The sequence below is a fragment of the Cervus elaphus genome, chromosome 20 (assembly GCF_910594005.1).
Source record: "Cervus elaphus chromosome 20, mCerEla1.1, whole genome shotgun sequence".
NCBI classification, from domain to species: domain Eukaryota; kingdom Metazoa; phylum Chordata; class Mammalia; order Artiodactyla; family Cervidae; genus Cervus; species Cervus elaphus.
Window position 1 is genome coordinate 139,863,140 of NC_057834.1, and position 27,981 is coordinate 139,891,120.

General features: G+C 50.0%; 2 protein-coding genes across 2 annotated transcripts; one reads left to right on the forward strand and one right to left on the reverse strand.

The window, feature by feature from the left end:
• Positions 1-27,940, forward strand: SEPTIN2 (septin 2). Its single transcript, XM_043877148.1, has 13 exons — positions 1-120; positions 6,917-6,946; positions 8,261-8,381; positions 15,999-16,085; positions 16,760-16,883; positions 17,825-17,959; positions 18,116-18,233; positions 20,230-20,331; positions 20,955-21,100; positions 21,508-21,591; positions 22,400-22,457; positions 23,766-23,868; positions 26,154-27,940. The coding sequence occupies exons 2-12, from the start codon at positions 6,938-6,940 to the stop codon at positions 23,865-23,867; spliced, it is 1,086 nt and encodes a 361-aa protein (XP_043733083.1). The 5' UTR covers positions 1-120; positions 6,917-6,937; the 3' UTR covers position 23,868; positions 26,154-27,940.
• LOC122676845 (60S ribosomal protein L39-like) lies at positions 24,686-25,140 on the reverse strand. Its single transcript, XM_043876398.1, has one exon. The coding sequence runs from the start codon at positions 24,938-24,940 to the stop codon at positions 24,686-24,688; it is 255 nt and encodes an 84-aa protein (XP_043732333.1). The 5' UTR covers positions 24,941-25,140.
• Positions 27,941-27,981: the final 41 nt, after the last annotated feature.

Sequence of the window (27,981 nt, forward strand, 5' to 3'; positions counted from 1 at the left end):
CGGCGTGATGACTCAATCCGCCCGCGCGCTCGGTGGGGCGGGGCGGGGCGCGAGCGCGCGGCGGGCGCTGGGCGGGTCGGCTGAGCGGTCGGTCGGTCTCAGTTCTTCTGCGAGTCGGCGGTGAGTATGTCGCTGTGGGGCCCGGTCGCCTTGGAGGCGCGAGCTGGGGGCCAACGCTGCTGGGCCTGCGCCCGCTGCGGGCCGTGGTCGCTCCGGGAGACACGCGGGCGGAGGAGGGGCGCCCGGCCTGGGCTCCTGGGCCCTCTCGACCCCCGGCCTCCGCCCACCTCCCCGGGCCTCCCCCCGGGCTACCCGCGCTCCCCGGATCTCCCTGGGCCTCCCCCCGCTCCCCGGATCTCCCTGCGCTTTCCGGATCTCTCTGGGTCTCCCTCCACTCCCCAGATCTACCCCCGCTCCCCGGATCTCCCCGGGCCTGCCCCACTCTCCGTTCCTTCCCCCCACCCCCCCGGTCCTCTCCCGCTCCCCGCCCTCCCCGCTCACCTCTCCCCTAGCCGGTGTGAGTCCCTGGCCCTTCGCGTCCCCGGGGCCCTGGCGCGGGCGGAGGCGGCGGGGTGTGTCCGCGGGGAAGCCGAGTGGCCCTCGCTAACCCCGGGGGAGTTGTGCGGGGCGTGGTCAGCAGTGGGGCCCGTGCGCCGGGTGCTTGCCGGCGAACGTGGTCCGGAAGGGACAGTGCTGGTCGGGCCGACGTGGGCGCTTCCCCCTCCCGTCCGCCCTGGCCGACAGGAAGCGCGCGGGGCCCCGGCCGCCCCTCCGCTCGGCGGTGGACAGGACTGGGGGGAGAAGGCCGGTGCAGCGCGGACTCCGGGGGCGGGCGGGAGCGCCGGGGAGTGGGGTGGTCTCTTCTCCTGCAGGCCCGAGGTGGGGCCGACGTGTGGCTCCGTAAGGCCTGAGGACCGCCGGTTGGCTTTCCGCCAAGTTCTCGTCTCCCCCACCTTGTTTGGGCCCCCCAGACGTGGCCGCGGGCCCCTCCACGCTGACCTGTTAGTTCCAGCTGCGGTCGTCCTTGTCTGCCCTGGTCCAGAACTTGCCTCGAGTCTGGGGCCGCTTGTCTCCAGCGTTCGCTGCCTGGTACTGGCTCTGTTGCCCCGGATTCGGCCCAGATTAGACTTTCCCCGAAGGAGGTGTTGGCCCGAGGTCAGCCTCTGCTGCTCCGTGTGGTCGCTGTCCTACGAGGGGCAGGTGCGCGGACCTGCCCAGCATTACTCGTTGCCTGGCACGGTGACCCGCACGTAGCCAACTTTCGGAGCTCTCTGGAACGACTCAGATAGTCACGATACATCCAGACAAAGTCAGAGCCCAAAGCAGTCCCCCATCCTAGGGGGATATGATAGCGATGGTGTGGGGTCATGCAGACCCTCTCCTCCTGTTTGTAGTCTGAGTTTCTGTTCTTTCCGGTTTTGGTAGCTCCCACTCAGGCTTTTTTTGCATCATGCAGCCTGCTAGCTCTCAATGAACCTTGGCAGTGATCTCCACCACATTAACTTTATCCTAATTTTTATTTTTTTCCATTTTTTTGTCCAATTTGCATTCTGACAGTTCCTAAACTAGCAGAGTGACCTACGGAAATGGGGATGGGACCCATAGGCACGAACCTCCCTGTGTGGTCTTTAATAAATGTGATTCAGGCCCTTTTTGTACTCAACTCTAAAGACAAAAACTGCTGGAAAAGAAAAAGTTGGTTTTGTTTTTGTTTTTTTTCCCCAGAGAGAAAAGAATGTGAGAAGTCATTTGGCGGCAGAATTGGGATGAAGCCCTTTTTATCGTCTTGGTTGTCTCATTTTGTGCTAGTAGTCATAATGTCATTAGAGAAAAGGCATTTGATTGTGGGGTGCTGCCGTTGTGCTATGCAGAGCATTTGCGGTGTACTGTCAGACCCAGAGGCTAAAATGCTGAGTGTCCCAGGGGCTCTGCGTGAGGGATTACAGACCCTGAGGTCCTCCATTGCACGATCGTTTGTGCATTAGGATCATGCATGGAACTGCAAGGATGACATGTCAGTGAAGGGTGGTTTGGAGTGGTGCAGTGATTCACATAAATGCCACTGAGCAAAGCGAGTTTATGTTGCCAGGAATCGAGTTTTAGCCATATGTTCTCTGTCTCCATTTGCTTTAGAAGAGTTGACTTCTGTGTGTTGGCGTGCTATTGCTGTCTGGAAGAAGGAAGCCGTGGGTCCAGGAGAGAACTTTAAGCAATTTCTGTTATTTAGAATGAGGACAACCTGAGTGCATAAAGTTTTCCTTTGACCAAATTTCTGAGGTTTGGGGATCTGATTGATCTTCTTCCAAGGTTTAAACTAACCACAGTGCTTGGCATTTTTTGTGTTGCTGGATTGAGACTTTCTCACTGATAGGCAGCTACTTAAGATGTTCAACAGAAGAATGTTGAACTTCTTTCAACTTTCATCTTAGAGTAATCAGTTAATAACTTAAACTGTTGGGAAATCATGGTGCATCCAAATTATATTGCAGGGGAAAAAATCCTTAGTATTGTATGAAAGAAGTGCATTGTGATAAGAGAAACTTGGTAAAATTAAAAATAAGGCAAGTGTTTTTAAGAATTCACATCCTGTTCCAGATAGTAGTCTTCTCGTTTTCCCCATGTGTGTCCATCAAGATGAGTCTTAGTGGGACGTAACTGGTAAGGGTGATGGTCCCCTTCTTGCCTGTGGGGCAGCCCTAGTCCTGGGCTCACGTGTGCTCCAGGTCCTGGTATTATCAGGGTGCTCCCTTGAAGTTGGTCCGAGCACAGGCAGGGGCCCCAAGTTCAGTGACGATAGGCGTGCGGAAGCTCCAGAGAGACTGGTTAACAGTCCTCTGCCCCTCTGGGTTGGCTTGAATCAGATGCCTGTGATAGCTGGTCTTCCTATCTGTCCTCAGGCGTTTATTCTTCAGGTGAACTTGAAAGTCATTTTATCCAGTCATTAAAGGGAAAAAAACATCATTAGGGAGTCCATCTGGGATTAGACCACGTTTACGTACTAACTTAGGAAAATAAAGATGAATTAATTTTGCAAGGCCTGTTTTCTTTCTAAATTTGTTGCTACATTTGTTTTGTTTCTACTCTCTTATAAATGGCATTCCCCTCCCCCCTGCCATTTCCATTTCTTGGTATTCATTGCTAGTACAGAATAGAACTTTTTAGAACTATCTAGTATTCATAATCAAGGATGGGAACAGTGGCTGAGGGGATATTTGAGGGTGTTACGTGGGGTTTTGTTCTATTTTTGTATATGTTTGGACTTTTTCATAAGTGCTTTAAGATAACGTGGTAATGGGCATCCCTTCCCAATCAGTGGTTGTAATTTAAATAATTTAGCATCTATTGTTCAGAGAATAACATTTGCCATTGGTTTCTGAAAGGTATTTAAGCAGGTTCCTCGCTTAGTGTTTTTATTAGAGTTGGTTGCTGAATTTTATCACCTTAGTCTTCAGCATGTATTCACATATGGTTTTCTCTAATTTGTTGTAACAGCTTGCATTGATAGCTGCTGTTGGTCCATTTCTGGGTTATAATTGGTAGCAAGTATTTCATTGAGGATTTTTGCATTCATATTCTTGAGCGAGATTGACCGGCAGCCAGCCCACTTGCTCACCATTTGTTCATCTGATTTGTTACTGGAGTTGTGCTGTCTTCGTAAAATAAATTGGAGTGCTTCCTCTTCTTCTGTACTGGCTTAGGTCACGTAGGCATTTATCTGTTCAGGTTTGGATGAAATTGAGTTCTAATTTTGTCCAGTTGTGGTCCCTTTTTCATTGGTAGATTCTTTATTCTGCTGTTCAGTGGTATTTGTCTAGTCAGGTTTTCAGTTCTTGGTTCAGTTTTGGTCATTTACAGTGTCTTAAGAAATCATGCATTTCTTTGAATTTTCAAGTTTGTGGCCATCTTCATACCTGTGGTCCCTGTAAGTGTGATTATACCTTCTGTTCAGTATTTTTTTTCCTTAATGGAACTTTTGAGGAATTTGTTTCAGAGAACCAGCTTTGGATTTGTTCTCTCTTCTGTTGGGTTATTTTCCAGTTCTTTATTTTCACTGTTCTTCAGTAATGAAAGTACGTAAAACCCGGATCCCATCTGAGTCTGTGAGAGCCTGTGCTGTGTCCCGTTCCTTTTGCATTTATCTTCTTTCCTTGGCTTTCTGGATGACTTAGGGCTTTGCTTTTGTTACCCTCTTTGACCCAAGGGCTATCCAGGAATGTTCTGAATAACTAGGAGTTCCTTTTTGTCTTTGTTTTAGCAGAGTATGACCTGTGAACACTGACTAAAAGTAACAGTCCTCTGTCTTTGCTCATATTGTGTTCACTAGAGTCTGTCCAATTCTGGGAGAAGCTGTTAAAGCCTTCCACCTGAATTGTACTTTCATTAAGTTCACACAGTATTTTCCCTAGTCTTTGTTCTATGTATTTATCTGATGTAAGTGTCCATGGGTACAGGTTTATGAATGTTTTATTTTTATAAACTGTTCCTTTTATAAATGCCACACTTTCCTTTAAATCCCACCCTGGTTAATACTAACAGTATCTCTCCCTGTTCTTTGTGTTTGCACTAGCTTCATATCTCCTCCTTTGTTTTCAACATTTTTTTTTTAAGCTACTTTTTTTGAAGCATGTTTCTTCCATGTAATGTACCCTGGTTTTCTGGTGTCCCCTGCCCCCCCCCCCACCCCAACCTGTCTCCTCTTTTAAGGAGAGAATTCACGTTTAAACTGATGACTGATACTCTTGAATTTTTCTGTTTCTTTTCCATATTTTTACCGGTTTGATGAAGTTGCTCTTCCATATTTTTCTCTTAATTTGGAAGGAGGTTTTTTTTTAGTGGCTGCTTTCCCTTTTCTTTCATTATCAGATGCTTATCTCTTTATTATCTAAAGCAAGATGTCAGCTGCTGCTTCTGCCAGGACCATCTGAATTCCATCTGACTGCTCCCTTCTCCCTCTTAAAGATCTTAGCTCTCTGCTCTTACTCCTGCCCCCAACTCTGAGGTTTTGCTGCAGAAGTTTCATATTTAAAATTCTGGACTATCAACAGTATTCCCCTAGGATGCCCCTTCTATTCAAGAGATCTTAATTCAATCCAGTGTTACACAACCCCAGGTAGACCCTGGGCTTGCTCTTCTTGGGAGGTTTTTCTTCTGTTACTATTTTCTTTTCCTCCGTCGGTCCCTTTTGGTTACGGGAGGAAGTCTTGCTGCTAACAAGCACATTTCCTCGCTGCCTCCTCTGAGGCTGCCCTCTACCTGCGATCTCCCTCTCTCGTTTGCCTCGTGCTGTAAGGTGTATTATATTTAGTCTCCCATGTCACATTTCAAGTCTCTACTGTGACCTTTCATTCAGTTCAGCTACCACAGTTTGAGTTTGGAAGTCATGGATTTTAGGTCCAGAAAGTGTTATTTGGAATACTGTAATTTGAAGCTCCAAAACTTTGGCCATCAGATGCAAGGAGCCAACTCAGTGGAAAAGACCCTGATACTGGGAAAAATTGAAGAGATTGAGGGCAGGACGAGAAGTGGGCAACAGGATGAGATGATTGGATGGCATCCCCGACTCAACGGACAGGAGTTTGAGCAAACTTCGGGAGATAGTGGAAGACAGAGGAGCTTGGCATGCTACAGTCCATAGGGTGGCAAAGAGTCGGATACAACATAGTGACTGAACAGCGACAACTTGCATCTTCATCACAGTGATGCTGTTTTCTTGGTTCAGATTGTTCTCCCTTTTAAGCCCATCCTGGAGGCAGGGAAAGAGGGAACGCTTAGGGGGACCCCTGTCTTCTTACCCTGGGATCCTCACACCCACGATCTGTTCCCAGGCTCTTCGACGATGCCTTTCTGGTTCTCCCTTCCAAGGAGCCCTTCATCACCTGCTTCTCTGGTTGCCCAGCATTCTGCTGTCTTGTAGGGTTGCGTTAGTTCTGCTGCCCTGGCTGAAGCGTTTTGAGCCGCCTGGATGGAGCTTTACCTGTCTCCTTGGTCAGCAATGGTCCTTACTATGTGCTGGGCTCACCCAGGACTCCCGCGACTCTCAGTGATGATCTGCCCTAGGAAGAAGCACTTTACATCCTCCTCCTCCCCTCCAGTTGGCTTTTCAAGGGCACCTGGAAGGGAGAAGCTAGGCTCTGCCCTTGTCTTCTATGACATGGCCTCGGAATCAGAGTTACAAATCCTAGCTGTCTTAACCTCACTTAACCATTTTTTCCTGGCTGGTTGGGACCATTTCCATTCAAAACGGAAACTTTGTGCAGTATTCAGGCATGAATGTATCCATCTGGGTAATATGGAGAGTCAGAAAAGTGAAAGGAGTTTTCTAAGCACCGGAAAGAATCAAATGGGACTGCATTCACATCTCTGACTTTGTTACCAAGGCTGGCCAACACAGTCCATGTCTCCCAGGGTTCAAACACTCAGGTATCTTCGGTCCTTTCTCCTTTACTTATAAGCGTAGCTGCTGGCTCTGTGTGCACCAGAGTCAGAGTCTAGTCCGCGGAGCTCAGGTACCCTCCCCAGCAGGCAGCAGACAGATAGGCTCCAACTCTCCTCCGTGTGCAAAGTTTTCAGAGAGAGAAAGGAAATTACACAACTCCAGAGGGTGTGGGAATTTGTCTTTTTTTCCTACTGCATATGTAGTGCGTGATGTATAAGCAGTACTAAAAAAGGCATTGTTGAGAATGTGGAAGATACATATATGTGTACATGCATATAAGTGGTCACTTTTGTTAGCTTAACTTTTTATACCTAATTTATATAATGGGAGGTGAAAATTTCATCATTTCTGGAAAAGTATTTAATGTAATGAGAAGCTGAGTGAAACAGAAGCTGTTGGTGCCTCATGTGTAATTGCGTATCAGTTCATACTGTATTAAATATTTGTGTATGTATGAATGTACTTTTTTTTTTTTAACAGATTGACGAAACTTTACTAAAGATGTCTAAGGTAAGAGATCATACTTCATCATGTATCCACAGTATAAGGAGAAACTGCTTTGTTTTCAAACCTTTTATAGTCAAGATTTATATGATTCGTTGTATAACTAATGTTTGATTCATTAAGACAGTTCTAGTTTAACTGTCATCCTAAAAGGTTTGAGGTTTCTTTCTTCAGATTTTCAATTTGTTTCTAAAAGCATTAATGATGATCTGTTTAGCCTCCTTAGATTATACCTAGCAGACTATTCAAATAATAATTTTAAAATTGTAATAATTTATCATGATGGAATTGATGGGGTTCTCAGACTTGATAAATTGGCTTATGTCAGCTCTTACAAATTAGCCCAGAGCCCTGAAAGAAGTTGATTCTAAAAGACATGCTGAGGAAAGCAGAATTTGTGGTTAAAGTTGCAAGATTATTGTTTCTCTTTGCCTTTTATTTTTAAGTCTTTGGGTATTTGTTACTGTGATACAGAAGCATCATAGTAATTTTCATTTTTTATGTAGGCATCAGTGTGGATCTTTGATAAGCAAAAAAGAAAATAAAAATTAGCCATAATTCCTTTATTCAGAATAACCACTTGTAACGTTTGTGAATATTGTTTTTATATCTGTGTGCATGCACATGTGAATATGTTAATATATCTCAAAGGAAATACCATTCTAAATCTTGCCTTTTGCGTTTAACGAGTCTCTATTGCTGTATCTTGATTTCTTGCCACGTTCAGTAAGCCACAGCCTAGACTCCTCAGTGTCCCCGCCCTCGCGTCAGGCTGTCGGGCGTCCTCTCGGTCTGTGAGTGGGATTCCCAGCGAGGCGCCCCTCTGTGGCCTGCCTCACCCCGGGCTCCGCTCTGGGGAGCTGGGCCACTGCAGGGGACAGGGCTGTTTCCTGCTTCTCCTCTCGGATGCGCCGGTCCTGACACTGGGGGTCTTTATATTCGGAAGCTGCTCTGTAGCTGAGTGTGATGGATGAAACCACTGTCAGTTGGGCCTTACTTTGTAAGTTTGACTGACTCTCCTTTCACTCTACAGACAGTTTCTCACATCAAGATTGAAATTGTTACTGAGATGAGTTAATGTATCTTTTGTGTGTTGCTCAATTGCTTAACAGAAATGTTATTTAAGGTTGGCCTGTAGGTATGAAATGATATTGGATTGGTTTTTTAAATGGTTTTAAGCTTTCTGATAGCAGTGACTTTTTGGAAGTATTGATTTATGTGTATGGTTTTTTGATTTGTGAAAACTAATATCTATGTTTGTCACAGGTTTAATAATATCTTAAAAGCAACTAATAAGGTGTTTAATTGTTCTTTTTTTAGCAACAACCAACTCAGTTTATAAATCCAGAAACTCCTGGATATGTTGGATTTGCAAATCTTCCCAATCAAGTTCACCGAAAATCAGTGAAAAAAGGTTTTGAATTCACGCTGATGGTGGTCGGTAAGAGATTCGCTTGTGCCTTCACGTTGTTGACTCTGTGGACGCCTCCCTTTCCTACCCTTGGGTGTGACAGTGTGGCCTCCAGAGTCACAGGATTCCTCTGTGGACAGAGTCAAACACCTGGAGAATTTGGGGGAAAATTCTCTAGAGAATTTCCCTGGAGTACAAAAGGAAAGTTGTTCTATCATTTCCTTGTTTGTATGCGGTGAGGGGGTTTGCTCGCTGTGACAGCCTCTGCGGTGCCCCCGCCCCATCCTTGCTGCCTGCTGTCCACGGTGTTTCTAGTCCCTCCCCCACGGAGCAGGGCTTCCCCGGGCAGCCAGTGGGACGTTGCAGAGAGGAAGACGTGTGACCTAGAGAGACTGGCCTGTGCCTCGCTTTCTCTGAAGCAGTCCCTCGGGGGGACAGTCAGTACCTTATGGAGAAGTCCCACAGGCAAGGCACTGAGGCTCCCATCTCAGAAACGTCCTCGCCCCAGTTAGGCCTGCTGGTGACCGCCATTCCTGGCTGACATCACTGTGACCACAGAGAGACCCTCAAGCCAGGAGGACCCACCTTAGATACTCCCGAACTTCCAACCCAGAGAGTCCATGAGATGATGAATGTCGGTGGTTGGTTTAGGCTTCTGAATTTTACAGTAATTTGTTGTACCTTAAAAGTAACATATATTTAACTAGAAGTGTGTTTGTTTATTTAATACTCATACAAATAACTCTCGCTTTTTTGTGGTAGATATATTTTAAACAAGGGACAATCCTTACTATACACATATTTTTAAATGAGTACTTACAGTCCTTTGAAATTGAGTGCTTACCTGAAATTTCTTCCTGTTATATCAGAATTCATTTTATCATGGATTATGGCATGTATATTGAGTTTTAGCATGTCCATAACAAAGTTAACTTGATCAACAGTTAATTCTCTTTACTGTATCAGATTTTATTTCAATCTCGGTAACTGCAGAATTCTCCCCAAATGCTAAGATGCCACTGGAAAAGGATGGGGTGGTCATGCATGAATGGGACAAGCGATTGTTTCCTGGGATAAACAGTTCACAAATCTGAAATGGAAAAAGAAGTGTGGGACCCTGGGCCCCGACAAGTGACTAGTGACACGTTTTAGGAGCGTAATTACATGATGATGATGATGATGATCGTGCAGACTCAGGTATCTAGCAGGAAGAGAAATGCAGTGCAGCCTGTGACGCGGTTCCTTCGCTTCATTTAAGTCAGACTGTTACTTGTATTTCCGGCCCTGATGGAATAACTCAGGGGTTGACAGACTTTCTGCAAAGGGTCAGATAGTGAGTATTTAATGCATTGTGAGCCTTAAAGCTTTTGGTGAAACTGTTTTGTTTACGAGCTAGTGGGCTGGATTTGCCAGAGCACTGTAGTTTGCTGAACCCTGAAATGACTATACCAGACCAGTCCTCCTGGTGCAAATAACCAGATGGCTGGGCAAGATGTATGAGACAGCCCTTTTAAGACTTTGAACAGAGATGCAGGACTTGGATCCTTGAGAGAAGGAAAAAATTATATGAACTGTAAAGTTATCCCAACTTTTTGCCAGCCACCTGCCCTTTCCCAGGGAGGAGTGAGCCTAGCAGAGCAGGTGATCTCGGCTGAAGAAGACCACAGTTCGGGGGCTGAGGCACGGGCAGAGTTCCGGAGACAAGACGACCTCCCTCTGCGCGTCTGTGCGGGGGCTGCCTCTCCCCTGGGGCTTCGTCTCGCCCTGGGGCTGCATGGTCCATGTGCGGGTAGAGGGTGGAGAGCTTCCGGGAAGTCTGGCAGAAGCCAGGAAGCCACCAGGAAGGAGCAGAGCTGAACTGGAGACTGCCTGGAGTTTGAAGACTGGAAAGGTATCGGGAGACGTTGGAGTTCAGCCAGCCGGGGGCGAGAACACCTGTAACACTGAGGAGAGCCCTCGCGTGGGAGGAGGGGTAACCTCACGGAGAGGCTGGTCTACACCCTCCCTATCAGAACTTCTTAAAGAACCATAAAAGGATCAAGTTCATTTACAAATGATCTAACTACTTGCCAGGACAAAGCCTATCACTTATTAAAGGACATCAATGTCTAGACATCTGCAGTATAACTCACAATGCTGAGTATCTGGCAAAAAGTTGTTGGATCTACAAAGAAGGGAGAAGAAAGTAGCCCATAGCCAGGAGAGAAATCAAGCAGTAGAAATAGATCCAGAAAAGAAGAAAAGGGAACTTGTAAAGATTAAAAATATATACAGCACCTGAGAAGAAAAATTTTCTGATGGGCTTAACAGGTTATTCACTGCAGAAGAAAAGGGGTAATGGAAAGCATCCAAAGAACCAAGCAGAATAAATAGGAAGGTGCGCCAGGACCCAGGATCAGAAGGTGAAAACCACTGATAAATGGGACAATCTTAGAGGTAGCCGGAAAAAAGAAAAAGAGTACGTACAGAGGATCAGAGGTAAGAAAGACCACTGACGGCTCATCGGGAATAATTTAAACCCTGCAGAAGGATGGTTTAAAGTTCTTAAAGTAAAAACAGCCAAGAATTCTGTGTTCATCAAAAATAACTCTTAGAAATGGAAGTTGGAAAGAGAAGATAAAGACATTTTCTTGTAAATTAGTGGAAAGAGTTGATGAGTATCAGACTATACCATAAGAAAGATGAAATGAAGTTTTCAGGTTGGGGGAGGAAGGGGAGCACTGGAAATGGCAGGTGGGGTTGGTAAGCAGAAGACTTCTTGCTTTTTGTTTCTTTCAGAGATAATCGATAGTGTGTGACCTGCACGGATCAGATGAGCAGGATCACACAGTGGGCAGGGGGTGGATAAAAGTGTGCGGCTGTGAGCTTCCATGATGGGTGAGGTGACAGAAAGTGCTCGAAAGGGAGACGCTGGGTTAACCCTGCAAGCTGTGAACATCAGAGTGGCCACTGGAAAAATGAAGATCTGGCTGGCAGCCGGTCGTTTTGTTAAAACAATGTAAACAAGTCTTTAGTCCAAAAGAGAGTGGAGAAAGATGAAAGCATAGAGGAGACGAGAAGCAGGGCGGCGTCCGGGCCCGTGGACGGCAAGTGGGAGGCGGGCCCCGCGGGCCCAGGAAGGCCCTTTCTGTGCAGAAACAAGCGAGACACAGAGGAACAGGCCTTACCACGACGCCCCGCTTGCGAGAAAGCTGAGGTGTCTTCATTCCCGTCAGACAAAGCAGACTCTAAGCCCCCGAGTAATCCCAGACGTGAGGAACGTCCTGTCCTAACGAGAAGGGGGGCTGTTCAGAACAGCACTGTCTTAAACATGCCTGATGCAGGGCCTGACGAGAGAGGCACGAACACGTTTCCAGCACTCCTCACAGTAGCTGAAGAAGCAGACAGAAAGCCGGTCACGCAGAGGGTTTCAGTTACACCATCAGACGGCGTGGTGCCGCTGCCAGGACTGCCGGACAGCTGCAGGGTGGACATTCTTTTAAGGCACACGGAACGCTGCGCAGAGACGCTCTGGTGATGAGTGTCAGGCCAAGCGCTGCCCTGTGCAGGTGACTACAGAAGTGGACTACTCATGAGTGCAGACCTGACACCCTCGTAAGGTGGTCGCAAGTCCTGCGCTATGAAATGGCTTGCTGCACTCAGTTCCAGCGTGATGCGGTGTATGCCTGTTCTTCAGCAGTCGTCATGCTGCGCACCCATGCGGCTCGTGGGGAAGCAGACCCGCTCGGAGCCTTCCTCTACCACACAGGAGAACAGTGGTAAAAGCCGCCTCCGTTTACCCGTGGGCTGGCTGAGAAATCAAAAGTACCACACCAGATGAGCCCCGGAACCCAAGCTGGGAAAGTGGGCCTCGGCCGGGTGCGGCTTGCGTGTTGCTGTGGTGGTGGAGGGGTGCTGCCTGAGGACCCGGGAAGCGGCTGGCCGTGGCCTGTGGCTGGACGGCTGAGCTGGGTGCCGTGGGAGCACTTCCCTGGCTGGTTCCGCTGGGTGGACTTGGTTTCTCATCACGTGTAAGAAATTGTGAGGTTTGTATTATGTGGAAGTTGTTCCCTAATATATCCATTGTGTTGGAACAGATTGTCAGTTTCAAAGCAAATGTTATATAGCAAGACTGCCTGTACATCCTAAACAGAGGAATGCGTGGTTTAACATCAGAAATCAGTCACTGGTTCTGAAGGGGAAATACCTGTAGTTAGCAGTACTCTTAGTGATAAAAAACTGAGAGAAACAAGTAAAATCTCCTTAATTACAAATGACTTACTTGTGTATGTTAAAATCATAAGAAAACTACATAGCTACTAGATCAAAATAGTTTAGCAAGATTGCAGGTTCCCAGTGGGAATATAAAAATCAGCTTTATTTCTGTATGTTACCAACAAGTAGTTTAAATACAAGCTTACAAATATAATATCAAAGGCAGTTACACTAATAAAATCTTTTTGAAAGACAGTACCATTTACAGTAACATGAGGTACATACTGCTTAGGGATAATTTAACAGAATGTGTGCAAGACCTACACTGAAAATTTGAAAGCACTGCTCAGAGAAACCAAGGGAAGGCTGAGTAAGTGTGAGCTCTCACCCGCTGCCCTGGTGTGTTGCGGTCTGCGGGCGTCCACCCTCCCCAGATTGATCCATAGAGTCAGTACAGTCCCAGCCAAAATTGCAGCGATTTTTGACAACAGGAATTAACCATTTGATTCTAAAATGCAATTGTAAATGCAGAGGGCCCAGAATATGGCAGAAATAGTCTGATTTCCAGCAACGTCCATACAGTGTGTAAGGCAGGCATAGAGGTGCTCAGCTCGTGGTGGACAGAAGTGCCAAGGTAATTCTGCATGGGCACAGGTTAATCTTTTTCACAAGTAGTGCTGTAACAACTGCATGATTGTTTGGGAGAAAATGAACTCCAACCTCTACTTCATAACTGAACATCACCTGTTCACTCAAAACGAGTTGTTGACCTAGTTGGAAAGCTATAAAAGTCTAGAAGAAAACAGCTTTAAAAAGGTTTATGACTTTGGAGTAGCAGATTGCTTAGGACATGAGCAACAGTAATCACAAAAGGAAATGATACGTTGTGCTTCATTCAAGATTTGCTTTCCTCAAAAGGCACTGATAAGAAAACGGGCCATAGACCGAGAAAGCGCTTGTAGTATACGTGACCCAGGACTCGTATCTGGAATATAAAAGACTTCCGCAGGCTCAGTAAGAAGACAAGTGACCCAGTTACAGAGTCAAAAGATGTGAACAGACGTCTCACGGGGGATAAGCAGATGGCCAGCAAACGCACGAGGGTGTCGTCCTCTCGGGTCGTCAGGAGAGCACCCCCTAAAACCACACCTGGACGGTCCCGCGCACCCACCAGATGATGCCGCGCTGGGCGGGCCTCGCCGCGGGCGCAGTGGTCAAGCATGAGCTTTGTTAACAGCGGTGCACTCGCCCGGAACCCAGCAGTCCGCTCACAGATGTCTGCCCGAGAGGACTGGCGGCACATCGCAGACTGTGAATGCTTGTGCCCACTTCCCTGGACACGCGCAGGGGTCTGCCCAGCACCAGGCGGGCTGTGTCCGCTCGCGGAGCATTGCTCAACGGTGCAGAGAAGTGGGTGACCAACCTCAGGAGCCGAGTGTGCGCTGAGCGAGAGCGCCAGACAGCGGGGCGCATCCCGTGCGCTTTCTGTTAGCGTATTTGGGTGGCGATGGATTTACACTGGTCCACACCTCTTCTGTGTGTCTTGTTTGCCCATCTCCAGGTACCTGTTAGGGAAACTCCCAGCAGAGATGGAGATACTAGTGAACGCGGGACAGAACAGGGCTGGGTGTGCTCAGAGATCAGCCCAAGGGTGGCCTCGTCTGCTGAGTTAATGAGCAGGTTGTAGATGTCACCCAAAAGCTATTCCCAGTGAAGTTGTCACTTACACCCTTAAAGTGGAGGCTCAGCATCTAGAATCGGCCGTGTGTGCTCAGACACCTTGGCTCAGTTGTCCTCTGCCTGGGTCCCCTTTCCGCTGTGTTACTCAGAGCTGTCGCCACCCAGTTGGCAACAGGGTGGCTTTGTTTGTCCGTCCCCTCCCCTGCTGGACTGCAGAGCCCCGCGGGGGCAGGGACTCGGGCCTCCTGCTCGCTGCTGTGTCCCCACCTGCGCCCGGGCAGGCGCCCGGAGAGGGCTTGGCGCACACTGGTCAAGGCCCCTGCACCTGTAGTGAACGGGCGTCTCTGGACACTCTATTAAAAGGGTAACTTCCCAGGAGAGCATGTATTTAGTCATATTCTTATTCATGTTTGGAAAGGTTCAATATGTGATTCTGGTTTTGCCCCTTTGATGTTCCTTCTCATCTATGAAAACAGCAGTCTAGTTAAAGTACAGTCCAAATTCCGTGTCTGCCAATTTCAGATTCAATTTTTTGTTCTTGATATTCCCAGAGGTAATTTTCAAATCAGATGTGCGCTCCTTCCCTGACTGTGCAGGACATACAGAGAGGGGTTCTAGCTGAGGGCCCGGGGCAGTCAGACAATTCAGTCTTAGGTGATGGCCTCTAGGAAAGGGATGGAGTGTGTGTGTTCTTCCTTGTAATGTACATTTCCATGTTTTGGTATTTTACATCTTCTTTGAAGTTAAGTTTCAAATATTCAGAATACGTAGTTGGCAGTGGTTGAAGAGGAATCTTTTTTATTTTTTAAATTAAATTTATTTATTTTAATTGGAGGCTAATTACAATATTGAAGAGAAGTCTCTAACTCACTAACTGCTTGAAGGGACGTGTGCTGCCTGCCGTGGGATGTGACACCCGCAGAGGAGCGGAAAGCCGCCTGCCCTGCGTGTGGCCGCCACAGGTGGCCGCCAGCAGGGGGTGTGGGGCTGTGAGTGAAACAGGAAGGGGGGAGGAGGCCTGCTCCCACCTTGCTGGCCGGCCAGTCACACGACAGGAGTCTTGGGTGTCCCTGCGTCCCCGCCCCGCCTCCACAGCTCAGGAAGCTGGGTGCCTTTGACATTGTTGTGTCTGTTAGCTTTCTGAAATGTGGGAAGTTTAAAGGTTAGCAGAGCCCATACGTAAAAATATACTGTGCATTCTGTTTATCAAAACGTAAGGAGCCACCTCAAGTCCATTCTAGGTATTTGGCAAGAGGTCAGATGGAGTTGGGTTTCCCTTGTAGCTCAGTCAATAAAGAATCTGCCTGCGATGCAGGAGACTGGTTCGATTCCTCGGTCGGGAAGATCCTCTGCAGAAGGAAATGGCAACCCACTCTAGTATTCTTGTCTGGAAAATCCGATGGACAGAGGAGCCTGGAAGACTACAGTCCATGGGGGTCACAGGAGTCGGACACAACTTAGTGACTAAATCACCACATATGGAATTATGGTCTTATGATTTCTTAGATTTCTCCAGATTTCTCTGGATACCAACTGAGGCCTTACTCTGGACAGCAGCCCGAGCATGCAGGCTACTGACCTCTGAGCCCTTGTTCCCCAATCAGTGGGACCAGGGTGGTTGTGCCAAATGCATTGTGGTCATACGGGATGCAGAGAAGGATGTCTGTGAGGTGCTTAGTCCAGGGCAGGCCTCACGTAAGCACTCAGCAGGCACAGTGCGTTAACTGTGTCACACAGGTAACGTCATGACATCACGTTCCTTTTCATTTCAAGGTGAATCGGGGCTGGGAAAGTCGACGCTCATCAACAGCCTCTTCCTGACCGACCTCTACCCAGAAAGAGTCATCCCTGGAGCCGCAGGTACGAAGTTCCCCCGCAGCAGACAGCGCGGTGTGGTCAGGACCGCAGAGCGCCGTCAGGATCTTGTACCTTAGCCTTGTTTGTGTGACTCTGGACCCAGGGCACACCTGTCGAGTAGGGACGGGGGTGCTGCACCTGGCGTGCTTGGACGCACCGTGGCCCGTCTTCCCCACGCTTGATTTCCTTGTCTACAGGGGGTAATAGTTCCTGCCTATATTACACGTTTGATGAGGATCAAGTGAAAATGTTTGCTCATGAAGAAACCTGTATACGGAGAAAGTTTCTGTGGGCGTAGGTGTCGGCTGACCCTTTTCCCTCGGGTGTGTGTCCAGCACTGACCGCTGGGCTTCATGAGGCCGCTGATTGAGTGGGCTGTGAATCCATCAGCCTGGGCCCTAAGCCCCCACAACAGGACTGCAGTCCCTGGACAGTCTTTAAATGATTCATTCATTGTTCTTCCTGTCCCAGGAAGAGAAGTTGCAATTTTCAATATTGATGTTTTTTTACCTCCACAACAGCCCTTTAATCTCAGCTACAATGTTTCTCTTGCTGACCCTAGGATCCTTTTTATGCAATCTTCATGTTACCTTCTGAGAACTGTCCTTAAAGAGAAATAACTACTTCTGAGTCACTTGTTTAATAATAAGAAAGTAACAAGGTTGCTTCTGTTTTAGAGAAAATTGAAAGAACTGTCCAGATTGAGGCTTCGACTGTTGAGATTGAAGAGCGCGGGGTGAAGCTGCGTCTGACCGTGGTAGACACCCCGGGCTACGGGGATGCCATCAACTGCAGGGACTGGTGCGTCCCCAGGGCCCACGGTGACGAGGCCGTGCCCCTGCCAAGTGTGTCTCCGTGTGTTTCAGTCCCTCATGTTCACTCACGGTTGTTGGGTCTGGGGTTGCTGTGTGTGACAGAACAATAAGACAATTTAAGTCATTGTAATTATAGCGTTTTTAATGAGGAATTTCACACGGAATGAGTATTTTTTTCTCTTAAGAGCATTCTAGTGAGATCTGATATCACAAAGCCAACCAAACAGCACATGCTAACATAAATAAAAGCACCTTGATTTGGACCATGGCTAGTGAACAAGATATCATAGCAGTTCTTCCTCCTTTCCATATTCAAGAAAATGAGCTCTTTTAAGAGAGTTGCTCCAGACCAAGTTTGTCTGTAGTTGGCTGCTTATTGGCAATGTTTGCACAGTAAGGAAGTGAGGAAGTGGACTGTAAGGGCCGTCTGGGCAGTGCCCCTTGGAGAGAGTACCACCTTCACTGTACAGCCTCTCTTGGTTCTAATCCTGCAAACACGAGGCAGCAGCTTTCCAGCACTCAGGAGGAGAGTGTGGGAGGGGCAGAGGGCTTCCCTTGTCTTTCTCCTCTGCCTGGGGTTCTTCCCTCCCTCCTGCAGCCACCTCCGCAGCTCATCTGTTCTCCACCCGTCCTGCTCCCACCACCCCCCCACCCCCCGCTCCTATCTGTCTCCTGTCAGTCTGCTCAGGCTCTTTGTAACCTATTGCATCCCGGCTTTCGACCTTCAGTACTTAGAGGCAATGATTCTTGGCACCGTTTCCAAAAGCCACCATGTCGCCAAAGCTAGGAGTCGGTTTCTGTTTCCTTCCTGCAGTTGAGTCATTAAATCACATCTGCTAGAGGGGCAGGGGCTAGAAAAACTTGTTTGTCTTTGTAGTCAGGGGCGCTGCCTCTTGTATCCCGTGATCGTTAGCATCTGTGTTTCAGCTTTAAGACTATCATCTCCTACATCGACGAGCAGTTTGAGCGGTACCTGCATGACGAGAGCGGTCTGAACAGACGGCACATCATCGACAACAGGGTGCACTGTTGCTTCTACTTCATCTCCCCCTTCGGACACGGGTGCGCAGGCCTTGCCCGGGAAGCCCGGCCTCTGGGGCGGGGTGTTCTCTTCACTGCGCGGCTTTCACTTCCCCCCGGAACAATGTGTTTTACTATAAGAATGGAAATTTTGAGATGATTCTGAGAAAAAATTCTCCCCTTAAACATGACTTTTAGACTGAAGCCATTGGATGTTGCGTTCATGAAGGCGATCCACAACAAGGTGAATATTGTGCCTGTCATCGCGAAAGCCGACACACTCACCCTGAAGGAGCGGGAGCGCCTGAAGAAAAGGGTGCGTGCTGGGCTCCCGGGGGGCGGGCCTGGGCCGGGAGGGGGTCACCGAGCAGGCCTCCCTGGTGCTGGTGCTGCTGGCACCAACACGCATCTGCTTTCTCATGGTCGTGTAAACTTAGAAAGGAAATCGATGTGTGCTGTACTTTTCAAAGAGTCTACGTTTCACTCAGACGAGTTGGTAGCCGTCTGCCTTTCTGGAACCTGGGTGTGGGCCTCCCCTCCACCCGGGACGGCTCTGGACCATTGTGTGTTTAGGGTAGCCGTCTTCTGAGACGTGGGGGACGGTGTCTCGTTCCAGTTTGCCTTTGCCCAGTCGCTGGTCTGAGTCTCTTTATGGCACTTGAAGCCCATTGGTGCGTTCTCTCGGGTTTTGGAGCCTTGCTGCTCTTGATTGCATTTTTACTGACTCATAGATACTCCTGTATTTTTACACGTTGATTACTGTGTTGTAAATGATTTCACCTAGTGTGACCTTTGTGTTTTTGTGTTTCTCCTGATGTCTTCTATCAGCCTTCTCCTTCATTGTCTTATATGCCTGCCAGTTTTTTAGAAAATATGCAGGCCCTTGGAAAAGCACCTGAAGACTTAGGCATTTTTATCCTTGACAGGAAATAGTTTAGTCGCTCACACTTGAGGGAACTTCACCTTCATAGGAGATAAATTTCAGACATGCATTGGAGAGAGCTGTCAGGGTTAGAATGCCTTATATCCGTCTCTGATTATGTGTACAGAGCTCTTAGGTCTTAATCTCAGCGTCTGAAATAAAATGAAATCTTGGGCTTTTCCAGCCCCCTCTTATCTGGCTTCTCTCCTGTGCCTGTCCACATGCTCCTTTCACTGTCCCCAGACCTCTGTCCGCCTCTCCCTCCCTCTCAAAGTGGCTCTTGTCACCCAGGCTGAGCATGCGCGATCAGTGTTGATTTATCACTTTCTTACTCCTCTCTTCCAATTCTGGGTGGCCTGCTTACTCGCTTTGCTCTGTCCCCGTCCACAGCATCAGCCTTGTCTGGTGGGGTGGAGGGCAAAGCAGCTTCCTGCTGCCTGCTCAGCTTCTCCATCTCAGCGGGGAGGGAGTGAGCAGACCAAGGCCAGGATGCAGGGAGGGCCTTTCCTTAAATCCTGACTTAGTGTGGACAGTGAGCTCATCTGAGGTCTTTGACCACGCGAGGCCCTTTAGTCGCATTAAGGAGGAACAAGTTTGGGAGCAGGTTTGAAGCAGAGCTGCTTCCTGCTGCCCTGGCTTGTGTTCTCTCTTCCGTTGAGGGCCCAGCTTCTAGTGTGAGGGTAAGCAGAGGGCTAGCCTGCCCGAGACCTGTGGTGTGCCCAGCACGTGCTGGGGCTTGGGGGCTGGGTTTCTGGGAGACGGACGGGTGAATGCATGCCAGCTCCCACTCCAGCCCCTCTAGAGGGAGGGGCTCCCACTCCAGCCCAGGTTTTCCACTGGGCAAGTCAGCCATTTGGTTGGTAGTTGAGACTGTGAGCACTGAGCACTCTGCCTGTTAGATGAAATCGAGACCCTTGATCCCTTCCCAACATTGGGAGCTGTCCACTTGTCAGCCCCAGTCACGCTCGGCCCTGCCCTCCAGCCCTCCTGGATGCCTTGTTGCCCTCTGGCCACTGGCGGTGTCCTCCCGGCCCCGCCAGGCGGCCCTGCCCGCCATGCAGCCCTCTCGCCGGGTGGCCCCCTCGCTGGGCGGTCCCTTCTCCAGGCTGCTTGCGTACAGCACCTCTGTGGCTGCCTGGGGACAGCCGTCAGTCTGCAGCCTCGGCAGGGCCAGGGCGGGTGCGTTCCTGTTATTATTCTGGACAGAGGACCCCTCGGAGTGCAGGCCAGCCTTTCCAGCGGTTTGTAAGATCATTTGAAAATGGTTTTAATCAGTAGGATTCTTATTGACATTTGGATAGTTCTGACATGTTTCTAATCTAATGTGTTAAACTTGACTGAAACAGTATGCGGTTTGCTACAGTTGCTCCTGGTTTGGTCCTTCTTTCAGATTCTGGATGAAATTGAGGAACATAGCATCAAAATCTATCACTTGCCTGACGCAGAGTCGGATGAAGATGAAGATTTTAAGGAGCAGACGAGACTTCTCAAGGTAGCTAGCTGCTTTGTTTCCAGATGCACGGGGTCCCTCGCTCTTACTTTCCTGGTGTTGCTATTTAGTCGCTAAGTTGTGTCCAAGTCTTTTGTGACCCCTTGGACTGTAGCCCACCAGGCTCATCTGTCCCTGGGATTTCCCAGACAAGAATACTGGAGTGGGTTGCCGTTTCCTACTCCAGGGGATCTTCCTGACCCCAAGATTGAACCCGGGTCTCCTGCATTGACAGGTGGATTCTTTACCTCTAGTGCTGCCCAGGAAGCCCCGTTTCCTGCAGTCACTGCATTTAACGTGGAAACAGCTGGCAGAGGGCCCGATTTCTAGAGGCTTGACCTCTGGGGTTGCCCGGGCAGGTTCAGGTACACGAGTACTTTTGCTTTTGGCATATTTTGGCATAGCTGTCATCTGAGGCTTAGAAACCTTCTGAAGGTTTCTAAGGACAGGTACACCTGTCCCCCGGGGAAACAGCTGCCACTTGCGAGTGGAACGTGTGCCTTCGGTTTTGCAGTGAGCCCTGCGGTTGGCGGCAGTGCCTGCGTTCTCTGCTCACGTCCCTGTGTTTCCACTGAACGTTGGGGTTCCCCGTGTGGAGCCAGTCTACCCCGTGTGTCTCCTTCTAGGCTAGCATCCCTTTCTCTGTGGTTGGATCCAATCAGCTGATTGAAGCCAAAGGCAAGAAGGTCAGAGGCCGCCTCTACCCTTGGGGTGTCGTGGAGGTGGAGAACCCGGAGCATAACGACTTTCTGAAGCTGAGGACGATGCTCATGTAAGTACCGTCTGTTTCCCGTGGCGGTGCCCGGCCTGGAGAGCGGGTTTCCCTGCACTCCTGCGGCGGGCGGTCCAGCTGGTGCGGAGGCCCGCCCGCCTCTGACTGCCACAAACTGGCCTCTCCCGCCGGGGCCTGCGCTCCTCAGGCTCGGACACCCTGATGGTTTTCTCCACGGTGACAGTGACGCCTCCCTGTGGTATAAAGGTTAAGCTTGCGGAGCCAGGAGTGTAGGTCCCTTCGGAGGAGTGTGCTCCGATTGGGGCGGCACTTGCCTCCGTGGCTGTCGCTCTGACCACGGGCGGCGGTCTCCTGTGGGAGGCGCCCGGGGTCTCGTCCCTGGCGTGTGCTGTGTGCGTGACCAGGGGTCGCCGGCGGGTGGCCCAGCCCCGTCTCTTGTCTTGCAGCACTCACATGCAGGATCTGCAGGAGGTGACTCAGGACCTGCACTACGAGAACTTCCGGTCTGAGAGGCTCAAGAGAGGCGGCAGGTCGCTGCCCCGGCCGTGCTGCCCCCGCCCCCGCCCCGCGCCCCGCTCCGCTGACGGCCGGCGCCACCGTTTGGTTTCCCACCTAAGCTATCACCACATACTGTTGCTAGTTTAATCACTTGTGGGGCTGGACTTGTTTTTTGTTTGTTTTGCCTGTTGAAGGGCGTCTCTAATCATTTCTATCAGGAACAGTTCTAGATCGTAAGGCCAGAGACTTGTGTGGGGTCCTTTTTCGATAGAAGGTCCTTTGTACCCACGTATGAGGTGCACTTTAGAGATTAAGGTGTTTTTAATTTGGGGACCAGACATTAAGAAGGGATTTAGAGGCAGCGGGAGCATGCTGTCCAAGGACCGTCAGGCCGTGCGCCGTGCAGCGGCCAGCGGACTTGTGTCTGTGGGCTGAGAGGCCTCCACGCCCGCTTCTCTGCCTGGACACTTTTTCATGTTCCTTTTACAGTATGACGGCTGCAGTCTTTGTTCAGAACTTATCTTAGAAACCTACTCTTCAGATAAAATCTGCTATTTTTGGACTAAAGTTGGAAGTGTTACACCCACCCACCCCCGCCCCCAGCTTAGAATAAGAAAAATGTCTTGAATTTTCCATTTTGTGTTTTCTTTTTGATCTTTTTTTTCTTATTCATTCGTATTGTTAGTCAGAAAAATAATTTATATGATTTCCAATAGATTTTTCTCAGAAACTGTATTTCTGAGTTGTTGTAAAGTGAAATTTTACTTTGGGTATCTCTCGTCAGAAATGACCAGCTGTTTTTGTCCTAACATTATACTTGTAATTTCTTTCAACTCTTAGGAAAGTAGAAAATGAGGACATGAATAAAGACCAGATACTGCTGGAGAAGGAAGCTGAGGTAAGTAGAAAAGTATTGTAGTTTTTAATCTTCAATAGCAATTTAATGGAAAAACTTGGAAATAGAGTTTAGTAACATGGCTGATTTTTATAAGGTTTAAAAATCAGCAGTTTTCATATACACAATGAAAATATAACGACCGAAAATGTCACTCACCGTCATTAAGAAAAATTTAAGGAAGACGTGTGACTCACACAGGGAATGAGACGAGAAAGCTGCCCTGAGAAGTGCATCCAGAGTCCGAACCGACACGAAACTCTAGGAGGCAGGGTGCAGGCGAGGACCGTGGTCTCTAGCGCAGCACACTCCCTGCAGAGCCTGTCTGCCGAGTCTCCCGAGGGCCCGTGACGGGGCGACTGCCCGTCCTGGAGACCGGGTGTGGAGGCGCAGGGCGCTTGTGAGGGGACAGAGGGATGGTCCCCATGGGAGCGGCCAGGCCTCCGGCCCCTCGGGGGCGTTCCCCACGGCGGGGCGGCAGTTCTTTCCCGCCTCTCTAGGTCAGACTCTCTCATGCTGTTTTTCCTTTCTTATTTCTTCCGTTTCTTGGTCATTTTTATTTTTCATTTGAGTTGCCTGTTCTTATTGTGTGCTCTGTGTTCTGTTGAGACCTTGGTCCTTTCACTGGCTGGTCAGAATCGCTGGGAGTTAGCTAACGGTGCTGCAGTCACGGGCCCGTGAAGGCCCCGGGCTCACACGCCCCTCTCGGGTCTGCACAGTCCCGGCCCTGTGGAGGCCCTGGGCCCTGGCCCCTCTCGCCCCCTGTGTTCGCTTGCGGGGCTGCAGTCACAGCCCCAGGAAGGCCCCAGGCTCACACGCCCCTCTCGGGTCTGCACAGTCCCGGCCCTGTGGAGGCCCTGGGCCCTGGCCCCTCTCGCCCCCTGTGTTCGCTCGCGGGGCTGCAGTCATGGGCCCGTGAAGGCCCCGGGCTCACACGCCCCTCTTGGGTCTGCACAGTCCCGGCCCTGTGGAGGCCCTGGGCCCTGGCCCCTCTCGCCCCCTGTGTTCGCTCGCGGGGCTGCAGTCACAGCCCCAGGAAGGCCCCGGGCTCACACGCCCCTCTCGGGTCTGCACAGTCCCGGCCCTGTGGAGGCCCTGGGCCCTGGCCCCTCTCGCCCCCTGTGTTCGCTCGCGGGGCTGCAGTCACGGGCCCGTGAAGGCCCCGGGCTCACACGCCCCTCTCGGGTCTGCATAGTCCCGGCCCTGTGGAGGCCCTGGGCCCTGGCCCCTCTCGCCCCCCGTGTTCGCTCGCGGGCTGCAGTCGCAGCCCCAGGAAGGCCCCGGCCTCACACGCCCCTCTCGCGTCCGCAGCTCCGCCGCATGCAGGAGATGATCGCGCGGATGCAGGCGCAGATGCAGCTGCAGCTGCAGGGTGGCGACGGCGACAGCGGGGTCCACGGGCACCACGTGTGAGGTACGGCCCGGCCCGGGCAGCGTCCGCGGGCCCCTGAGGGGAGGGTGGCTCCCAGGAGGCCGCGGCTTCCCACCCCGTGTTCTAGTGAAGGGCAGCCGTGTTTTCTCAGCCTGGAAGCATGGTCAGCAGCTGGAGTGGGAAGCCGAGCTGGTCCTTCCTGTGTAGGGAAGAAGGCCACTCTTCCCTCCTGGGTCTCCTCCACCTGGGACACCTCACTCTTGCTCTCAGACCTGTGCAGATCCCCCACCTGCCTGGAGCTCACGTCTGACCCTGCAGCATGGGGCTCAGTCCCAGCCTGGGCACAAGTCTGCCCCCACTTCAGATGCCAGTCACAAGTTGAGGTTGTCAACTGCACTATGACAGACTGGCTAGAGATTAGAGGTTCCCACCCCACCCACACCCCTACAGGAAAACCTCCGAGTTCCTAGATCACATTTATTAAGGGTAAAATACAGTACACAGATGAAGAGACCTACAGGGTAAGGCCTGAAACGAGTGCAGAGCTTCTGTCCCCGAGGAGCTGGGTCTATAACCTTCCCGGTAGGGGTGGATTCACCCCCAAAAACTCTCCAGACTCCTACTTTAGAGACTTTAATATCTCAACAATAGAAGAAAAATTGTGTATTAAAGTAACTTTTATTGGTCATACAGTTTGAAGTTTATTAAAGCTCAAACTATTTTCAAAGAGATTTTTTGCAATAAAAGCTTTCCCGTGTTTCTCACTGAGCCGCGTGGACCTCTTGTGAGAAAACAGGACGCATCCGGAGCCAGGCGTCCGTCTCGCGTGCGCTGCTGAGATGAGACGGCAGTGACGTCCTCACTGCGGGGACTGGGCGTTGGCGTGCGGGTGACGTGGCACTGTGCAGTGTGTGCCAGCTCCCGTGCGAGCTTCTAGTAGACCCGGCTTGGCGCTCCTCCAGGGTCTTCTCTCGGAGGTGTACCCGATCTTGTTAGCAGTTTTCTCTCGAATCCGTTGAGGAATGGGACGACTCTGCTCTTGTTTCTTGACCAGGAGTCTCTTGATCCTGAAAGTCTTATGAGAAGACATGGTGAGGGGCAAACTCAACCGCATGTAGGATGGTGGAGAAATAAGCCAGCGGGAACTTACTGTTACTGGAACAGCTCAGGCAGAGCAGACGCAGAGGCGGGCCGAGGGGTCCCCCCGAGGGAGACTGCTAGTCTGGGCCTGGCCGGGCTGTGCGCCTCCCCGCAGTGTCCTCTCCCTGCCCCTTGCACAGGGGACGCTCAGAGCTGTCCAGGCAGTGACTAGCTAGCTACAAGAGGAGGGAGTGGAGGTAAAGTCAGAGCCCAGGGAGAAGGAGTACGTGGGGTCGGGGGGGAGGCCAGCCTGGAGGCCAGCCCGCTCCCTGGAGGAGCTGACCGGGGCCAGACAGAGTGCCTGCTGGCCCAGGTCTAGGGAGAAGCCGGGATTTGGGCAGAGGGTCTCCAGTGTGGTTAGGGGCCTGGGACTGTAGAGGCGTCACTCACGTGATGTGACGACGTGAGCAACTGCAGGCTGAGCTGCCACATTGCAGGACCAGTGAGACAGAAGGCAAGGGGCCCTGAGGTTGGGCCCCTGTCAGAAGTCTCCACAACACACAGGTGATGAAGGACCTGGGGGGGGCAGGTTGGGGCACTGATCACCGCATAAAGCCCTTGCCCTTGGTGGCTTATTGGGAGAGGTTTCAGTTGTGAAATAGCCGCACAGAAAGACAGGAGTAGGCAGGAGGGTGCGAGCGCTCACTTTTAGAGGGAGCGTCCAGGGGGCCCACCTGGGTCAGGGGGGACTGCTTCTCCTTGGTCATCACGTTGGAGCCTTGGGAAGGTTCCATTTCAGCAGTGAGGACGCTGGCGCTGTGGCCACGCCTTGTCAGCTGGCGGGCCTTCTGACGCCACGGGCAGTGCTGCCCAGGCAGGTTCGCGCCTGCCTGGGAAGCGGTGGGAGGGAGAGGGGCCACGGAGCGCCAGGGCTCACCTGCGGTGGGAGGGAGCCATCAGTGTTGGCTCACGTTCTCTATCCTGCTGGTTCTCTTTCTGAAGCTTTGTGGAATCATGAGAATTCCACTTTGGGTACATAAAACCAGTACATTTCTGCATACTTTTCATCCCAGTTTCCAAGAACTTTCTAAGTGAGGTTTTGCTTTTAGTAGACACTGTGGTCCTCAGGCCCACCGTCTGCTCAACCTTTGCCCTTTGTTAACAGAAGAATCCTGCTGGCGGTGGTCTGAGCAGCGGGCAGGGCATCACTCCCACGTAAACGTGTTTGTTGTGTTTTGTTTTTCCAGGAATCCCTTTGCAAGATAAATATTCCGATGAGTAACACAGCTGCGTGTTTTCAAGACTGTTGGAGGGGTGCCTGTCCACATTTCACAGTACCTGTGCCTGAGAATTTAATTTTTTAAAAACTTTCAATGTGTTATTTTGTATGAAGTACCTTAACATTTGCATTCATTGTTATGTTATACTTTATATTTTGTGAGGTGAACTGTCCATTTTCCTCCTTCTTGCATTTTAAGTAACCACTGACGCTAGAACTGATTCCCAGGGACCAGTCAGCACATATAGTTAATAGTGGAATTTGATTTGACTGGCCTAACCAACTAATCGTGATTTACTTCTAGAACATTCAGATTCCCGAGAATGTTCCTGAGCAGTAGAGATGAACACAGAAAGATGAGCTGCCTGGGTACGAGGCCATTTCTCACCAAGCCATGGCACCTGCTTCCCTGCCTTGCTTTTATTTGACCACAACATCCAAAACCAGTTTTGCTGCTATAACTCCATACTGTTAATCCATCTGCACATTATCTGTTTACCAAATGAAAAGATACCTAATTAGATACATGTTTATACTTCAATAGCTTTTTTACAAACAGGCTGTTAGGGGTGAGTTTTTTAACAAGTCTTTGAATTCTGAGGTCATTTTTTAAACCACTATGCAGAGAACTCGCCACAAACTACGTTCTATAGAGTTTGCCACGAAAACCCATGAGCTGCAGTTTCCATGTCACAGCTAAGATTCTCACCTATGTGGTGAGAGTCAGTAAACTATTTGTACTCAACTAGATTTATAGCATAACTTTTTAAGGAAAATTAACAGTTGATCTGTGCAGAAGCCTGCCTTTTTAGGCTGCACTTGGCATGTTTTCTGTGACTGCGGTGTGGAAGATGCGCCTTGGCAGGGGCATCACGGTTCCCAGCGAGGTTCTCCTGGTTTGGCTTCACTTGGACTGATCCCGTTCTGAATGGTTTTCAGGCAGATAGCAGCGTGTGGCCTGTCCCGTCCATTTTTAGCCGCCGTGGTTTCCTTCCTTACATGTTACACAGACTTGTCCACAGGGGGCTTGAGAGTGACGGCTCTTGCAGACTTGCTCCTTGGGCTGGCTGATGGTCAGCACCGTGCCGCCTGGTTTCCTGTGCCCGCGGTTGATCGGTCATCAGAAGTGACACATGGAAGGAGCCTGGAGGGAGTGGGTGCTGGCTCAGCATTCTCATTCCACTAGAGCACGAGGGGCTGACGTGGAGAAGCACTGAGCTCCAGGGCTGAGGACACCCAGAAAGGAAAGGGACATGGTGACAGTTGGCCAGGTGCACTGCAGACCATCTGGTGTTCTCCCGACTGCCCTTTCACTGTTGCCTAATTGCAAGTGGTCAAGAGCTATAGGTTTAGGTGCATTGTACAGTTTTTACCAAGAAGTGTTCCATGACCTTAGGGGTACTTCCATGCAAGGCCAGTTATTTGGGTTATTTTGGCATTTATTAACTATGCTAGTAAAAGCTCTTTTTTAAAGGGCGGTGGGGTGGCAGTAAGTGGTAGACATAATAAGCCCAGTATAGTCTGCATAGTGCCAGCTGCCACCTCATGGATGCGTGGGTGTGGGTGGACCTACACTTTCAAATTCCCTTTTGTTTTTCTGCCCCAATCTAAATACTTTTGCTAATAGATAATTGCTCTTTAGTTACTAAGAGAGAAAACTTTACCTATAAAAATGTATTTTGAAAACTTACACAGCAATTTTGTATCCACTGAAACTAACCTTTTACCAATAAAGCACTATTGTTTAGATATTAAGTGAGTAGTTCTCATTATTGGCTCTTTACAAGGTAAAGGTG

What these genes read in the sequence shown, in the direction of transcription:
- LOC122676845 (XM_043876398.1), bottom strand. Translation starts at nt 24,940, where the DNA reads ATGCGGTTGAGTTTGCCCCTCACCATGTCTTCTCATAAGACTTTCAGG.
- SEPTIN2 (XM_043877148.1), top strand. An exon ending in AGTCATCCCTGGAGCCGCAG is followed by an intron (nt 16,086 to 16,759) that starts GTACGAAGTTCC and finishes CTTCTGTTTTAG; the next exon opens with AGAAAATTGAAAGAACTGTC. An exon ending in AAGCTGAGGACGATGCTCAT is followed by an intron (nt 21,101 to 21,507) that starts GTAAGTACCGTC and finishes CTTGTCTTGCAG; the next exon opens with CACTCACATGCAGGATCTGC.